Genomic DNA, 18,055 nt, shown 5'->3' on the forward strand with positions numbered 1-18,055 from the left:
GGAGAGGGGGAGAGGGGGGGAGAGAGGGGGGAGAGGGGGGGAGAGAGGGGGAGAGAGGGGGGAGAGAGGGGGAGAGAGGGGGGAGAGAGGGGGGAGAGAGGGGGGGAGAGAGGGGGAGAGAGGGGGGAGAGAGGGGGAGAGAGGGGGGAGAGAGGGGGGAGAGAGGGGGGAGAGGGGAGAGGGGGGAGAGAGGGGGGAAGAGAGGGGGGAGAGAGGGGGGAGAGAGGGGGGGAGAGAGGGGGGAGAGAGGGGGGAGAGAGGGGGGAGAGAGGGGGGAGAGAGGGGGGAGAGAGGGGGGAGAGAGGGGGGAGAGAGGGGGGAGAGAGAGGGGGAGAGAGGGGGGGAGAGAGGGGGAGAGAGGGGGAGAGAGGGGGGAGAGAGGGGGGAGAGAGGGGGGAGAGAGGGGGGAGAGAGGGGGAGAGAGGGGAGAGAGGGGAGAGAGGGGGAGAGAGGGGGGAGAGGGGGGGAGAGAGGGGGAGAGAGGGGGGGAGAGAGGGGGAGAGGGGGGGAGAGAGGGGGGGGAGAGAGGGGGGGGGAGAAGACGTAAGAGACCTGAGTGGGGAATGGAAGAAGGGAGAAGGTATACAGGAAAAATTACCAGAAGTTGGCGAAATCGATGTTCATACCATCAGATTGGAGGTTATTTAGATGGAATGAGGTGTTGCAATCTTAAAATGGTTGGCCACTGGGAAAACACACTTTTTGTGAATAGAGCTGAAGTGCTCAACAAGGCAGTCCCCCAATCCTCATCAGGTCTCACCAAGGTAGGGGATACAGTATACAACACCAACAGATTCCAGGTGAGGTAAAATTTCACCTACGAAGAGCCATTTAGGTTCCAGAATGCAGGTGAGGGAGGATAGCCAGGTGCAGCAATTCTGTCACTAGCAGGGACAAGTGCCAGGAGGGAGACTAGTACGGAGGGATGAATGGACAAGGGCATCACAGAAGGAGAAACTCCTGCAGAAAGCAGAAAGGGAAGGAAAGGTACAGATTTGGTTGGTGTAGGGTCCCCTTGAGGGTGCAGAGAATGATGTAATGGATGCAGAGGCTTACAGAGTGGTAGATGAGGACAAGAGAAACTCTATCCCTGTCAAGGTGGCGGGAAGATGGGGTTAGCACAGATGCCCGGGAAATGTTAGAAATTAAGGATAGTACAGCAACGATGGAAGAGGAAGGAAAACCCAGCTCGATAAAGGCAGAGGATGTCCTGAAAAGGAAAACTTCATCCTGGGGGCTCCTTTTTGATATTTTAAGGCAACTAAGACAAACTATTTCTTATGTTTCAGTATTTAATTGCAGATATATTGACAATTTTATTGTATCAACATGGTAGATGCAAATTTGCAATAGTTATTCAAATTTCTTCATTGATTCACAAATCGAAACACCAATCACAGACAAGTGGTCATTAGTTAGCAGTGGTTACATGATTTTTCGTATTGCTCTATGTCACTTGCAAAAAAACACTGCAGTATCAATAGCCTTGGATTGTAATTAGGAAGTGCACTCTGGAGTTGAGATTTGAAAAGCAATTTTGCTCACCAGGTTATCTATTATTTTCGCTCTCTGACAGATGTCACTATGGAAATGTCTTGTGATCATAAACCAAATCCAAGTTGATGCCAACTCCTCGTCTCATTCAACATTTTTTTCCCTCAAATGACATTCATGCAATAGATTGGTGGTCTTTGAGGAAGAACCAAAGCAATAATTTGCTCACAAAATAAACTTTTACATAAGAACACAAGAAACAGGGATAGGAGTTAAACAAGTTTGCCCTTAAGTCTGCTCTGCTTTTGATTAAATTCATAGTTGATCCAATCTTAGCCTCAATACTACTTTCACCCCCTTTCGGCTCTGAGTTTTCACATTTCAATAGGGAATCATGCAGTCATTAGGAGCCCAGAATGGATGTTGGACAGGACCCAGCAATGGACAGCAGTCACCCTACTAAGCAGGTTAATGAACTGCTCAGCATTGCAGATGGCAAGCTGCAGGTGACAAGAGTTGATCCTGGTTGTCATGATTTTGTACCTTCTAATGAAGCCCATCGTCAGCCTTCCAAAATGTTTGCTCTGCATGCATGCTAACTCTGTGTTTCTTTCAGCTGGACCCCTGCTGGCTGCCTACTGCACCATTTTGCAGTCTCACTCCACTTAAATACCAATTTGCTTTATCATACTTTCAAAGTGATTAACCTCACATTTTCTGCACATTATACTCCATCTACCATTTTCTTATCCACTGACCTAACCCATCTATTTCACTTCACAGGGTCTTTGTGTTCTCCTCAGAACCTTCTAAACCACCTATTGGTGTATCACCAGCAAGTTTGGCCACAATGCACTCTGTACCTTCATCCAGATCAGCGTCAGGAAAGAGCAATGCGTTTTGCAGAACATACATACCGAAATTATTTTACAGAAGAGAATGGAAAGTCACATCCTTGACTTTTATTCATGTTTTGAATGAAGACTGACAGGCCAAGCACGAACCAAGTTAGAGAAGAACCACTTCTGTGCGCACAGGGAATTCATTGGGCAACAGCTGTGTTGCGACAGGTTAGCCAAGAAAACAGTTAGCTTTTGAGTACTCAGCATCTTCATCACAGTAAGAGTGTCTCTGACTGGCCACGTCCACAACAAGGTCAATGTGCTTAAGACTAGAGTCATGGAAAACAGTTCAAACATCTGTATAACGAATCTGTGATAATATACAGATAACTATAAGAACTCTTACATTTTATAATATGGTGGACATATATTAATGCATTTGGCATGCCTATCCTACAACAACCTTATTTGGATCCACAGGCAAAATAGAAAGTTAAAGGCACAAAGCAATATTTCCTCAAAAGAAAGAAAAAGGATTTTGTTATATAAATACTTCCTAGAATTAAATAGACCAAGCAATTGAAAAAAAGTGGGAGACAATGTTTGCTCAATTGTGTTTTGTGATTTGACACAATTTTTTAAAAATATTCTCATCATCCACTTGCAATCCCAGAATAGCTTCTGTAATTTAAAAAAGTGCTAACCTTAAGCAACACAGATTGAAACAAGCAACTTTAAAACAGGTGATGTAGACCATACTGTCAGCATGCGCCATGTTAGAAATTAAATAAATGCAGATATTGGAATCTGAAGCACAAATCAAACTGGTGGAGGAACAAACTCAGCAGGTTGAACAGCAACTGTTGGGTTGGTGGGGGGGGGGAGAAATATTTTGGGTCAAGAACCTACATCAGTATTGAGTAGAAAGGAAATGGGGAGCGGTGGGAGGGAGGGCAAGACAGGGACTGGTAGATGATAGATAGGTGGACCAAGGAGTGGCAAGGGCTAAGGAGAAGGAAACAATCTACTGCCACTCATCTTACCCCTCCTTTTCCTACTGGCTATATTAATTTTCCTCTCAGACTTAATGTGGGTCCTTGACCCAATTTTCAACAACTGCCCCCCCACTATAAAAATGGAGTTCAATCCACCAAGTTCCTCCAGCAGTTTGTTTTTGCTCCATGTGTGACATTACTTGCTTCCCTTACTTAACATCCATACATTTCAAAATACAACACTTTCACTAGCTAATAGGCATTAAAACTACTCAAGAAATGAAAGTTTCAACATTGTGAAGTTTCAATAATGCAACTCACACAAAAAAAAGCACTTCAAAGTATCGTAGATTGAGCAAGGTGCCACATAAATGAATATATCTTAGCTTGCACATTAATACAAAGATTTGAATAAGGTGTAGTGCCTATGCTAGTAACTAAGTTATGGATTAAATTTTGTGTTCCCTCATTTTCAAAAGGTGCAATGTAACTTGGTCCACAATCAAATCAGGTTTGCAGACATTTTATAGGCTTATACATAAATAAAACATTTTAAAATCTTACTCAACCAATTCCACATTCTTATCCTCGCTACCAACTTTAGAATATAATTGGCAGTGTGAAAGGCTATGTGTGGACCTCTGGTTATAAAGCAACAACTAGGAAGAAAGTTCAATAATTTGCCCCATTGTTTCGAATCTTATTTTACAGTGTAAGGTCAGACACAGTAGCCTGAGTCTTCTACTTCTCCAAGAAAGATTTAAACTCCAAGAACTTATTTGAATATTAGAAACACATATTGATAGCTTCATATAAACTCCCTCCACAAGGAGAGAAATCCATTCTGTGAGTATGTCAAATGGATTGGCTGGTCTTAATATCTGTCCTGTCCATTGTGTGATCACATACTTTATGACCATTTTGCAGGCAAGTAGCCTCCTAGTTTAGTTTCAACGGTTGGTGTAACTGTTATGGACCCCTGCTGCTGTTCCTGGAATGTTCTTCTACACTCAGAGCAAAGCTTGAAAGTGTTGATTATAGTGAGGAATACTATAAGGAATATATACACGGTTACAGATGTTTTTCCCCAATGGGCCAAACAGTTCACATCTCATAGGTACCGAAATCCAGCTGAATATGAGTGGATAGCTTCACTCACTTCAACTCTGAACTGATTTCACAACCTGCAACCTCGCTTTCAAGGACTCTACAGCTCAGGTTCTCAGTATTTTACGTGCAATTTGTCTTCTTTTGCAAATTGGTTACAGACCTTATGTACAGTTTTTCCTAAATTCTATTATATTTCTTTATTTTCCTTTAAATAGCTGCAAGAAAATTAATCTCAGAGTAGAATATGGTCTCTCACACACACACAAAAAGGATTTTTCCACTCCATAAAGTCAATACAACTGGCATTACCATCAATACTCTGATACAGATGCATCTGCACCAAGTGGATTGATAAGAAGGAAATCAAGAGGGCTAAAAAAAAAAAGCATGAGGCTGCTCCAGCAGACAAAAGGAAGGAGAATCCCAAGGGAGTCTACAGATATATTAAGAGCAAAAGGACAGCAAGGGACAAAATTGATCCTGTGGAAGATGCATGAAATTGAAAGAGATGGAGGAGAACTTGAATTTTTTTTTGCATAGAAGCAAGGCAAATGGCTGGTCATATGAAGAGCATTTGATGGCTCTGGACCTGTATTCACTAGAATTCAAAGAAATGAGGGGTGACCTCAATGAACCCTATTAAAAGGTGAAAGGCCTTGATAAAGTGGATTTGAAAAAGACGTTTCCTATGGTGGGTGAGTCTAAGACCAGAGGACACAGCTTCAGAATAGAGGGGTGTCCTTTTAGAACAGAGATGAGGAGGAATTTCTTCAGCCAGAAAGTGGAGAATCTGTGGAATTCTTTGCCACAGGCAGCTGTGGAGGCCAAGACCACGTATATTTAAGGCAGAAGTTGATAGATTCTTGATTGATCAAAGCATGAAGGGATATGGGGAGAAGATCATGAAGCATGAAGGGATATTGCAGCTGAGAGGAAAAATGGATCGTTCATGATGAAACAGCGGAGCAAATTCATTGGACCAAATGGTCTAATTCTGCTCTTGCATTTTATGGTCTTATGATCTAAAACAGCAGTGAGGTCATGGACTGTACAAATTACAGAGGAGGTGGTTTTTGCTGACTTGAGGCAAAATAGGGTGGATAAATCCCCAGGGCCTTACAATGTGATTCCTCAGACCTTGTGGGAGGGTAATTCAGAAATTGCAGGGGTTCTAGCAGAGATATTTAAAATGTCCTAAGCAACAGGTGAAGGTGAGATGCTAGAGGACTGGCTAATAGCTAATGTTCCTCTGTTGTTGGAAGAAAAGTTCTAAGAATAACCTGGGAATTTTTAGGATGGTGAGCCTAACATCAGTAGTCATTAAGTTACTGTAAGGTAATCAAAGGGACGAGATATACAAGTAGACAGGAATTGATTAGGGATAGACAACATTGCTTTGCATGTGGTAGTTTGTGTCTAACCAATCTTATACCTTCTTCAAGGAAGTTACCAGGAAAATTGATGAAGGCAAGGCAGTGGATGTTGTGTACATGGATCTTAGCAAAGCCTTTGACAAGGCCCTGCATGGGAGGTTGCACAAGAAAGTTCAGTTGTTTAGCATTAAGGATGAGGTAGTAAATTGCATTAAATGTTAGCAAGAGAGGAGTAGTAGATGGTTGTCCCTCTGACTGGATGCCTGAATTAGCAATGTGTCATAGAGATCTGGGCTGGATCAGTTATTGTTTGTCATTTATATCAACAATTGGAATGGTAATATAGTAAACTGGATCAGCAAATTTGCAGATGACACCAAGATTGGGGACATAGTGGACAGCAAAGGTGCCTGATTTGGCTTGTAGCAGGATCTGAACCAGATGGAAAATGGGCTGAAAAAAAGCAGATGGAGTTTAACGTGGAAAAGTGTGCAAACGTGAGGTTCTGCACTTTCGGAGGATAAACCAGGGCAAGACTTGCATGGTGAGCAATAGAGCACTGAGGTGTGCAGTAGAACAGAGAGAATACTGATCCATAATTCCTGGAAAGTGGCGTCACAGATAGATAAGGTCACAAATAGAGCTTTTGACACATTGGCCTTCATAAGTCAAAGTACTGAGTACAGGAATTCAGATGTTATGTTGAAATTGTGTAAGACATCAGTGAAGCCTAATTTGGAGTAGTATGTGCAGTTTTGGTCACCTACCTACAGGAAAGACGTAAATAAGGATATTGCCAGGACTTGAAGACCTGAGTTATAGAGAAAGGTTGAATAGGCTAGGATTTCATTCACTTGACTACAGCGTTGAAGAATGAGGGGAGATTTAGTGGAGGGATACAAAATTATGAGGGGTATAGATAGGGGAAATGCAAGCATACTTTTTCCACTGAGGTTGGGTGAGAGGTTTCCACTAGAGGTTATGAGTTAAGGTTGAAAGGTGAAATGTTAAGAGAACATGAGGGGAAACGTCTTCACTCAGAGGGTGTTGAGAGTGTGGAACAAACTGCCAGCAGAAGTGGCAGATACGAGTTCAATTTCAACATTCAAGAAAAAATAGGGTAGGTACATGGATGGGAGAGGAATAGAGGGCTATCATCCAGGTGCAAGTCATTGGGACTGAGTATATTATTTGTTTGGCATGGACTAAATGGGCCAAAGGGCCTATTTCTGAGCTGTCGTGTTTTATGACAATGACTTGAGTTGGTCTCACAACTTGTGCTACACCCAGTCTAGCAGCTATGTTCCACAAAACTCAAACATTTTGCCATTGAAGTTGTTCACTAGAACTCTTCCTGCACCTTTGTTGCAGCCAGTGCACTTCAATACAGAAGAGAAATAATCCATCAGGTAGCAATCAATCAATAAGCAACACACACAAAATGCTGGAGGAACTCAGCAGGTCAGGAAATGAATAAACTGTTGGCTGAGATCCTCCTTCAGGACTGAGAGAGAAGGGGTGAGGTACCTGAATTAAAAGGTGAAGGGAGGGGAAAGAGGCTAGCTAGAAGGTGATAGGTGAAGCCAGGTAGATGGGAAAAGGTCAAGGGCTGGAGAAGAAAGAATCTGATAAGAGGGGAGAGTAGGCAATAGGAGAAAGGAAAAAGTTAGGAGACCCAGGGGGAAGTAATAGACACGTGAGATGATGTAAACGGTCAGAGTGGGGAATGGAGGGGTAGAGTGGGGAAATTTTTGTTCACCGGAAGGTGAAATCGATAGTCATGCCATCAGGAATAAATTTCTTTGCCCATATTCAACCATATGCCACATGACTTCATGGAGATTGACATCAATATTAGGGTTTTCCTGGCCCACTCTCTCCCAAATAAATATCCCTGTGCCACCACTTTTGTTAGGTTACTTATGTCAATGAGACAGGGCATATCCAGGAATTGTGCCAAAAAAATGAAAAGACAGAATTCTGTAAGACAACATGTCTAATTTTGGTACATATTAGAAAGGACAATTCCACACATGACAGTGTATCTTTCTTGTCTCCTAATCAAATACATGGTTGATGCCAAATTGTCACACGAATTCATGTTTATAATGCTTAGTTGTAGAGGTTTCACATGTCGAATGACTTACTAGTTCATTTCAAAAGGCTTGCAAGGAGTCAAATCACATTCCATTTTTTAGCCTCCTTGTGTGGTCGAAAAAGTGTAAATGACTATAATGAACCATTAGTAAAATAAATCTCTTCCAGTTTAGGAGTCATAACCGTTCAACACATTACTATTTACATATAGATTCCAAACATTAATTCCTTGACAGAAATTATCACCAGCTCTGAAAAAACTAAGTGAATATTATGAGCCATTAAATCTCTTAATATAGTAGTCATGACCCTTCAACACATTACTATTTACATATAAATTCTATACAGATTAATTCCTTGACAGAAAATATCAAACTATGAAACATTGCTATAATTATTCATATTGATGTCATCGCTATCAAATCAATTAAGAAATAGTATTATGCTATTGATCACTGCCAAAATTTTTAACATCTGACACATCAAGTACTCAATTAGTAACAACCCTATAAAAGATCAGCTACCAAAAATAACAATGACTACTTGTTACTTATGTCAAGGCATTTTTAAAGTTAATGCTTTTAAATTATGTCAGAGGGAAACACCTGTTGACAAAATACAGATAACATATTGATAAAGCAGTTTATTATTGTAAAATGCCCAAAAGTGCTGCAAAGGAATATTATCCACAAAATTTGACAACCAACCAGAAGGAAGCAGTGAGGCAGATTACCAAAACCTCTGAGAAATAGACAATGTGCAAGAATCATCTTAAAAAAGGAAAGAAAAAAAATGAGGGACTTAGTAGGGAATTTCAGACTGGATGACAATATTTTAAAGTCATGGCATTGCCTAATCCAAGTAAATGAATAGGACTTGGTACCATACAGGCACAGGGAGCAGAGCTTTGAATGATTCACTTTTGCGGACAGTAGAACATGGAAGGTCAGCCAGATATCCCTTTGAATAGCCATGAGAAGAGGTCACAGTGGAGTGGCTGAAATCTTCAGTAACAGGATCGCTAAGGCAGGAGTGGGTTAGGCATTGTTGCAAAGAACTGAAATTTTTTTTGTAGTAATACTGTAGATTAGATCAGAAGCACATCTTTGGATCAATTATGAATTAAAGTGAAAACCACCTCTTGCAAGGAAAAGGATAGGGTTAGTGGTTTGAGAACAGTGTTTTCCCAATGTACCATTTAGAGGAAATTCACGATTGCCCAGAATGTCAGTCAAGCAGGTTTAAAATTTGGAAACATTTTAAGAGTTAAAACGAGAGTGGTGACATTGAGCAAACACACAAAAACAGATTCTTTTTCAGATTATCATGGCTGAGGGTCAGACAGCACATAGCTGGGAAATAGGAAGGCATGATTGCTTGAGACTACCAGAGAAAATAGAGCAAGAAGTCATTGCAATGGATCTTCTAATTACAAATGGAAAATCTGAACAAGACAAATAAACCCCCTCAGAGGGGGAAGAGAGGAGGAAATTGTGATCAATCTTTTCAGCAATTTGGCACATTAGTAATCTAACTGAGATCTCCAATCTTTTTACTTAAAGACTTCACAGAAACTGCAATATATGCTGGAAAAGCATTTCAGTAATTCAGCAGTATTGTATTCTTTAAAATGCAAATTATAAAGTGTTTTTCAAAAAGTGTTGATTTTTTTTAAGTTTTAACATCTCACACAGATATGATTCTCCACTTTTCACTGGCTAACACAATAACATCTTTGATAAAATAACAATAATTCTTACCCTCATTGTTAAAGAATTAATGCACATCATTACCCCAATTAATGCATATTACCCCAATGATAACAACACAAAGTCTTTATAAGATCACAAGACATAGGAACAGATTTAAGCCATCTGACCCATTGTCTGCCCCTCACCTCAGGGTAGTCTGCATGTTCTCCCTGTACCCACATCTGTTTGCCCTCAGTACCCTCACTTCCTCCCACATCCCAGAGGTGGGTGGATTGGTTTCCCCTAAATTACCCCATTAGATAGGTAAATGTCAAATAATGAAAGGAGAGTAAATAGGCACAAGAGTGAGAAAGAGCAAGTTGCAGTCATACAGCAATCTCACCTTTGACCCAACCTGTTCATGTTGACAACAGTGCCCACTCAGCTAGTCCCAATTTCCTGCTTTTGACCCATATTCCTAAATCCTGCCCCTCCATGTACTTGTCCAAGTGCTTCTTAAATGAAACTGTTGTACCTGCCTCAAACACTTCCTCTGGCCGCTGGTTCCATATACTCATCACCCTCTGCATAAAAATGTTACCCCTCAGGTCTCTTAAATCTTTCCCCTTTGATGCTAATTCTATGCCCAGTGTTTTTGGACTTTCCTACTGGGGAAAATACTATTTTACAGTTCACTTATGCATGCCTATGACATCTATTTACAAAATATATGCATGGGCACCAATAAATTAAACCAAAATCTATAGCAGTGATTAACAGAATTTACTTGTTATAATGCTTATTAAATTGCTTCAGATTTATAGTTTTAACTATAAATACCGGGTTTCCTTACACCACAAGTCAAATCCAACAACTTGGCAAATATAGTTTACTTCTAATTTATTGAGCAATTCAATTTTTTGACTGAATTTTCTCATCAATATAGATAGACTATAACCACAAAATAGTTTTACATTTTCAAGAAAAGTATACAAAGAAACAAATAAGCAATAAAGATAAAGAACTATGCAAACCTGATTTGTGTAGTCAAAAATCTGTGCACATAATTCAATTTCATATTGAAATATTTCGCGGGTACCTGCTGGAAATTTAGATTACGTGATACACTTAAGACCAGTGACAAGAATGAACATGCAATGTACAAGTTGCACTTCCAACCCACAGTTTGCCACCATTATCTTGTGTTCCTTTTTAAAATATCGACACTGCATATTAAAGATGTAAAGTCGTACACTGGATATAATTACCTTGCCTAACGCTGGGACAAACAGACCCCGCCATTTCGGACTGTTCTCCTCACTGAAGAAATCATAAGGCTGCTGCATGGCTTTTGGACATAACACTCAGCATCGGCCTCAGTTCCAAACGACGGCGACCACACTTGAATCTCAAAACAAAAACAGAAACACTTCCCTTCGGTTTGTTTTTTTTTACACGAAATAATCATTCATATCGAGTCCTCGTAGCTCATGCATGATTTAGCATGGTAGTCGCAGACGGGAAAGACAGCAGGAAAATGAGAGTTGATTGATCGGTCGGCCGTGCCGACAATTCACAGACATCCCTGGGTAATTCCCCACAGGCCACGGCTCTAACTTCACCCCGCTCCTCTGCTCAGCGAATTAGTCTCCTCCCAGTTGACTCCAAGTCTTGGTTGGACAAACAATAGCATTAATGTGAACTACGCACATATCATGATCATCCATTGAAGTGCTCACGGAGGTCTCCGTGCTGCTGAGAAGACTTTTCTGCTGGGGCTGGAAGACTCCTACGGCTGCAGCCAGTGGAGATCCCAGGGCCTGGTCCTGTCCACGCACCGCTTCATGCTCTCTCGCAAGCTCCCGACTCCATTGAAACCCAAATAAAATCACGACCCGTCGCTCGCGCCCCCGGGGTATTCTATTTACTGCAGAGGGCCCTGCGCGCACGCGCGTTCCGGGCGGCCCCTTCTTACGCACCCCAGCCAAATGCGGAAAGAGCTGAGGATCCAAGCACAGAGGACATAAGAAGCGGATTGTGGAATCGGGCTCCCGCCTCGCTTGACTCAATCACTGCTGCATTTATTTTATTGCTCTGAAGTTTTAAGCGGTATTGCAATGCCAATATTGCATTTCCAACGAATATTTAAAGCAACAATCCCTTACAGTATATTTGCTAGTGTTTTCAGCCAAAAATGCCGAGTGGTTAATCCACTCAATTACTTTCTCAGATCCAGCCGTCACAGAATATTACAGGCAATTCGAAGTGCTGGGTGATAAAAGAACAAGCGAAGGCAAAGGGGAGCACTAACATCTTGGCTTTGATTCTTAAAGGCTTACATTGTATAACTAGGCGTGTCAAAAACAAGCTGTTCCAGTGCAGTTACAACGATGACATCTACCTGACAATATGGAAAATTGCTAGCTTTACTCTGCCCATAATACAAATTCCAATATAATACACAAGCCCAGAGGCTCCATTCATTTTCCTTGCTCCAGTGCATTCTCCCACATTCTCTGAAAGGCTCTGACATTTTTGTTCTGGTCATGAGATTTTCCACATCAGTGCTTCCTTTTCCCTTAACCGTGGATTCCCTTTTAACTATAGTCACATTGCTCCCAATAGCATATCTCCTTTTCCCACATTTCTGTTTTCACTCTCTGCTTCCACCAGAACAAGGCTAGGGATCCTGCCTTCCTCACCTTCCCGAAATAAACATTCATGGAACCATTTTCTGTTACTTCCACAACCTTCGAAAGATGCCAACCCCTGGGTGCATTTTCCTTACCTCTTTCCTTTCAGCAGTTCCCTCTGAGACCCCCTTTTTCATTCTTCTATCTTCACTATCCACTCTCCTTTTCAAAGCAGTTTCATAATCAACTACAGGACATGCCTTGTCACTATCCAAGAACTCAAACAATCTTTCCAAGTGATGCAATGAGTAACCTACATTGTCTCCAATGTACTCACAATGTGATCTTCTCTACAGAAAGCAAACACAGATTAGGCGAACAAGGCTTGGAAAAACACCTCAGTTCAATTGTATTACATAGGTCAAAGTCAGCATGGTTTTCTTAAGGGAGAATCTTGTGTGACAAATCGGTTGGAATTCATTGAGGAAATAACAGACAGAGTAGACATTGGTGGATGTTGTGTATTTGGATTTTCAGAAGGCCTTTGACAAGGTGCCACATGTGAGACTGCTAAACAAGGTAAGAACGCATTCTATTACGGGAAAGATACTAGCATGAGGGAAGCTTGACCCACTGACAGAAAGGAGGTGGTTGGAATAAAGGGGGCCTGTTCTGGTTGGCTGCCAGGGACAAGTGGTGTTCTGCAGGGGTCGGTGCTGGAACTGCTTCTTTTCACATTATATTGTATGTCAATGACTTGGATGGCAGAATTTACGGCTTTGTGGCCAAGTCTGAGGACGTTACAAAGATAGGTGGAGAGGCCAGTAGTGTTAAGGAAGCAGTCAGTCTGCCGAAGGACTTGGACAGATTGGAAGAATGGGCAAATGAAATATAGTGTAGGAAAGTTTATGGTCATGCACTTTGGTAGATGGAATAAAAGTGTAGACTGTTTCCTAAATGGGGAGAAAATTAAAAAATCAGAGGTGCAAAGAGACTTGGGAGTCCTTGTGCAGGATTCCCTAAAGGTTAACTTGTAGGTTGAGTCAATGACAAGGAAGACAAATGCATTCATTTTAAGAAGACTGGAATATAAGAGCAAAGATGTGATGCTGAGGCTTTATAAGGCATTGATCAGACTGCACGGAGTATTAGAAAAGTTTTGGGCCCCTTATCTAAGAAAAGATGTGCTGGCATTGGAGAGAGTCCAGCTGAGGTTCATGAGAATTATTCTGGGAATGAAAGGGTTAATGTATGAGGAGCATTTGATGGTTCTGGACCTGTACTCGGTGCAGTTTAGAAGAATGATGGGGGATCTCATTGAAACCTACCAAATATTGAAAGGCCGAGACAGAGTGGATTTGGAGAGGATGTTTCCGATAATAAATGAGTCTAGGACTAGAGGGCACAGCATCAGAATAGAGGGGTGTCCATTTAGAAACAGAGATGAGAAGGAATTTCTTTAGCCAGATAGTGTTGAAACTGTGAAATTCACTGCTATGGATGCCAAGTCATTGAGTGTATTTAAAGCAGGGATTGATAGTTGTTTGGTTAGTCGGGGCGTCAAAAGTTATCGGAAGAAGGCAGGAGAATGGGGTTGTGAGGCTATTATGTTCAGCCATGATGGAATGGCAGAGCAGACTTGATGGGCTGAATGGCCTAATTCTGCTCCTACGTTTTAGGGTCTTGTTATACCATAGGAATTAGTGCAGGAACTTCCACTATTTACAACTAATATTAATTTTTTGGAGGAAGGGATCAAATCGTCTCCAGCTAAATTTGCTGATACAATAATAAGTAACCTAACTGGTTATCCAGAGAACCCAAAGAACTTGAAAAAGAATTTTAAAAAATGTTTAAGTGAAGATGGCAAATGCAGTGTAATGTGATAAAATGTGAAATTATCCAATTAAGAGGGAACAACAAAAACTATATTATTTAATTAGAATGAGGCTAAACACTGTCATGTTAAAGATATAGAGATCCTAGTATAGGAAATACAAAAGTAGCATTAAAGTACAGTAGCAATTAGAAAGGCTAATCCAATGTTGGTGTTTATTGAAGGAGGTATAGACTGTAAAACTAGAGAAGTTTTGAGATCACACATGAAATACTGCATATGCTTTGCTCTCCATATGTTAAGAAGGATATAGTTGTTCGGAGATATTGTGGTATAGGTTCAGATGTTAACTCTTGGAATGAACTGGTTGCTGTATCAAGTTTGAGCAAGTTGGCCATCACTGAAAACCTATGAAATCCTGAGAGCTATTCACAGGGTGGATATTGAGAAGTTAGAACTAGTAACTATAACTTCAGAAAAGGTGTTGCCCATTTTGGAAGCACGGGAGAAGGAATTTTTTCTCTCCAAGAGTCATAAGTCTTATGGAATTTTTAAACCCAAAGAGCAATGGGGCATATTCACAGCAAAGACTGACCCACATTTAAACCGCAGGGAAGTCAAGGAATATGTGGATAGTGTGGGCCAAGATTGGATTGCCAATGAACTCATGGAATGGCCAAGCAAGCATGATGTCCACAAGACCTATTCTACTCTTGCTTCTTATGGCACGCTCCCTCTTCTGCACATACGGATTCTCCTTTATTTACATGTTTTCTGGACAGTGCAGTTATAACTAACAAGCATTTAATTCCATCTCTTAAAAAGGCACTGATTGCATTTGCGTTACTAGAAACCTCTTGGTCTCCACCCTATCACAGGCTTTCAGTTTGTTGTCTCCACCCCATCCATTAATTGCAAGACAAAACTTGATTATTTTCCAACATTTCCAGGATTCATCAATCTGAATCATTAACCCCGTCTTTTATCTCAACAGCTGCTGCTTGACCTGGTGACCATGCCCAGTTTTTCATACTGATATGTCAAATTTTCAACATTTGCTTTAGTTTTAGTTTTTTTGAAGACCAATCCAATTTTCTTTTTATCAACCAATTAGTCTACTTTCAATAATCAGTAAAGGCAGACAATGAGAGTGATGATCTCAGCAATACTGATACTCAGTTTGGATTCTGCCTCTAATACTAGGAACCAGTCCTCATCATAACAAACATGAATTGAGGAGCTGAACTGCAGGACTGAAGTTTAAGTTATTTGTACATATTCACAGGATATAATTGCCGTGAAAATTAGCATTTTTGCGGCAGCAATGACAACATAATACATTACCAACATAATTTAACCTAAACTTAATTTAACATGAATTATACATAACTTACTTGTCACAAACTGAACAAAAAGATAATGACACTAGTGTAGTATTAACAGAGAGAAATATTATATATAATTCAAGGTAGTGTTAGGATTTTTCAGATTAATTCAAGAACCAGATTGCAGTGGTTAAGCACCTGTTCTTGAACCTGTAGGTTTAGGTCTTCTCGTTCCTTTACCTCCTGCGTGATGGCAGGATTGAGAAGAGGGCTTGGTTCAGTTGGTGGAGCAGAGATCACTGATGATGGATGTTGCCTTCCTGAGATGTCCTTAATGGTAAGAGGAGCTGTACCATCATGGATCAGGCTGTGAACCACACTCTATATTCTCACATATTCCTGTGCATTGGATTTTCCATTCCAGGCTATAATCCAAGCAGTTAAAATACATTTCTTTGTACATCTGTAGAATTTTGTCAGAGTTTTCAATGGCATGCCAAAGCTCCTTAAACCTCCAAGAAAACTGTATCCTTGACATCAAATAGATATAGTATATGAAAGTATATAAAGTATATGCTAATTTCATGACATATACCAGTGATATTAAACCTGACTCTGAGTATTCCAGTTGAGGTCTCAAAACTTCCCTAACTTTATACTTCATACTGTACCTTCTGCAAAAAAGAGTTTATCAGCCATGACTGGACGTATTCTATAGCAAATGGGAAGTATATGGGGATGCAGATTTGGAGGAAAAGTGCAAAGATGTGCAAACGGCTTTGAGTATTGATAATTGAGTACTTTATCCAGGAATAGACTGAGAACAAGTAACACAAGGGGCAAAGATGAGGAGGAGCCTCTGCTACCTTCAAAAAGTTCTGACGTGGTAGGAAGATGACAATTCTAATCTCAATTATTTGAAGTATGTAATTTCAGGTAGGGAAATTATTATTGAGGAAATGTCAGAATCAGAATCTGCTTTATTATCACTGACCTATATTGTGAAATTTGTTGTTTTGCAGCAGTACAGTGCAAGGCATAAAAATGATTATTAAGTTATAAAAATATGCAAAAGATGAACAATGAGGTAATGTTCATGGGTTCCGGGACTGTTCAGATATCTGATGGTGGAGGGAAGAGGTTGTTCCCAAAGCACTGAGTGTGGATCTTCAGGTTCCTGTACTCCACCCCAAAGGGAGTAACGAGAGAGGGCCTGTCCCGGATGGTGAGGCTCTTCAATTATGGATGCATTTTCTTAAGCATCGTCTCTTGAAGATGCTCTCAATGATGAGGAGCGTTGTGCCTGTGATGAAGCTTAACTGAGTCTATAATGCTCTGCAGACTCTTGTGATCCTATGTATTAGAGCCTCTATGCCAACCTATGATGTAACCTGCCAGAATGCTCTCCACAGTAGAAATTTGCTGAAGTGTTTAGTGACATAACAGTCTCCTCAAATTCCTATTGAAGTAGTCATTAGCATTCCTTCTTTGTGATCAGATCAATGTGTTGGGCACAAGATAGATCCTCTCAGTTGTTGTCACCAAGGAACTTGAAACTGCTCACCCTTTCCACCTCAATAAGGACTGCAGTGTGTTCTCCTGACTTTCCCTTCCTGAAGTCCATAATCTAATCCTTGATCTTTCTGGCTGTGAGTAAGAGATTATTGTTGCAACTACACTCAAGCAGCAGTCTATCCTAATCCAGTGTGCCTCCTCTTCACCACCTGAGGTTCTGCCAACAACAGGCAAGTCATTGCCAAATTTATAGATGTCATTTGACCTGTGCCTAGACACATATTCATGAACATAGAAAGAGGGCAGTGGGCTAAGAATGCATCCTATGTTGATTGTCAGCAATGAGGAGAGAGAGAGAGAGGGAGAGAGGGGAGGCGGGGAGAGAGAGAGAGAAGAGTTACAAATACAAAACAATTATAGTAAGGTCATAATACTTAGAATAGTAACATGAAATGACAGAACACTCTAAGGTAAAAATGGTTAATTGGATAAAGGACGATTTCAATGAGATGAGAACAGATCTGACCCAAGTAAATAAAAATCAAAAGTGGATGGCAAAAAGATATAATTGTCCAATGGAAGGTTCCAGGAAATCACAGCATCAGTTCCACGAGGGACTCTGTTAGGCTCCCCTGCTAATGGCCTTCCTTCTGTCATAAAGTCAGAGGTTGGATGTTCACAGATGATTCAGTTCTGTTTGCAGCCATTTAACAAATGGAGCACTCCATGCCCACATACAACATATATGGGCTGACAATGGTAAGTACATTCACACCACACAAATACCAGGCAATAATCATCTTTGACATGAGAGAATCTAACTACCTCCCATGACGTTCAATGCCATTGTTAACACTGAATCTTCTATCATTGAAATCCTGGGAATCATCATTGAAGTCTATTGTTATAGATGCACTGACTGGAGGCACTGTAATCCAAAAGAAAAATAATGCAGATGCTGAAAGTCTGAAATAATAACAGAAAATGTCATAAATGGTCGTCCGGCCAGGCAGCAAGTGTGGAGAGAGAAACAGAGTCAACTGCTCAGATTGTATTAGAGGTCATTGATTTATATTAGCCTAGGCAAGCAGCTGCAGTCCTTCTGTAGATGGTGCACTCTGCAGCCAGAGTACTTGCTGACAG

At 40.9% G+C, this 18,055-nt stretch overlaps 1 protein-coding gene across 2 annotated transcripts in view; it reads right to left on the minus strand.

Moving 5' to 3' along the window:
• The window catches only part of sos2 (son of sevenless homolog 2 (Drosophila)), a 115,337-nt gene extending 103,672 nt beyond the window's left edge, over positions 1–11,665 (minus strand). The window contains exon 1 of one of the 2 annotated variants that reach the window (XM_063048459.1): positions 10,871–11,665. In XM_063048459.1, the coding sequence (XP_062904529.1) occupies positions 10,871–10,948 (78 nt within the window). In that variant the 5' untranslated portion in view covers positions 10,949–11,665. The remainder of the gene's footprint in view (positions 1–10,870) is intronic. The other variant, XM_063048468.1, reaches the window with a different exon arrangement.
• Between the last annotated feature and the right edge of the window lie 6,390 nt (positions 11,666–18,055).

This window comes from Mobula hypostoma, chromosome 1 (genome assembly GCF_963921235.1).
Source record: "Mobula hypostoma chromosome 1, sMobHyp1.1, whole genome shotgun sequence".
In the NCBI taxonomy this organism is placed as follows: Eukaryota; Metazoa; Chordata; class Chondrichthyes; order Myliobatiformes; family Myliobatidae; genus Mobula; species Mobula hypostoma.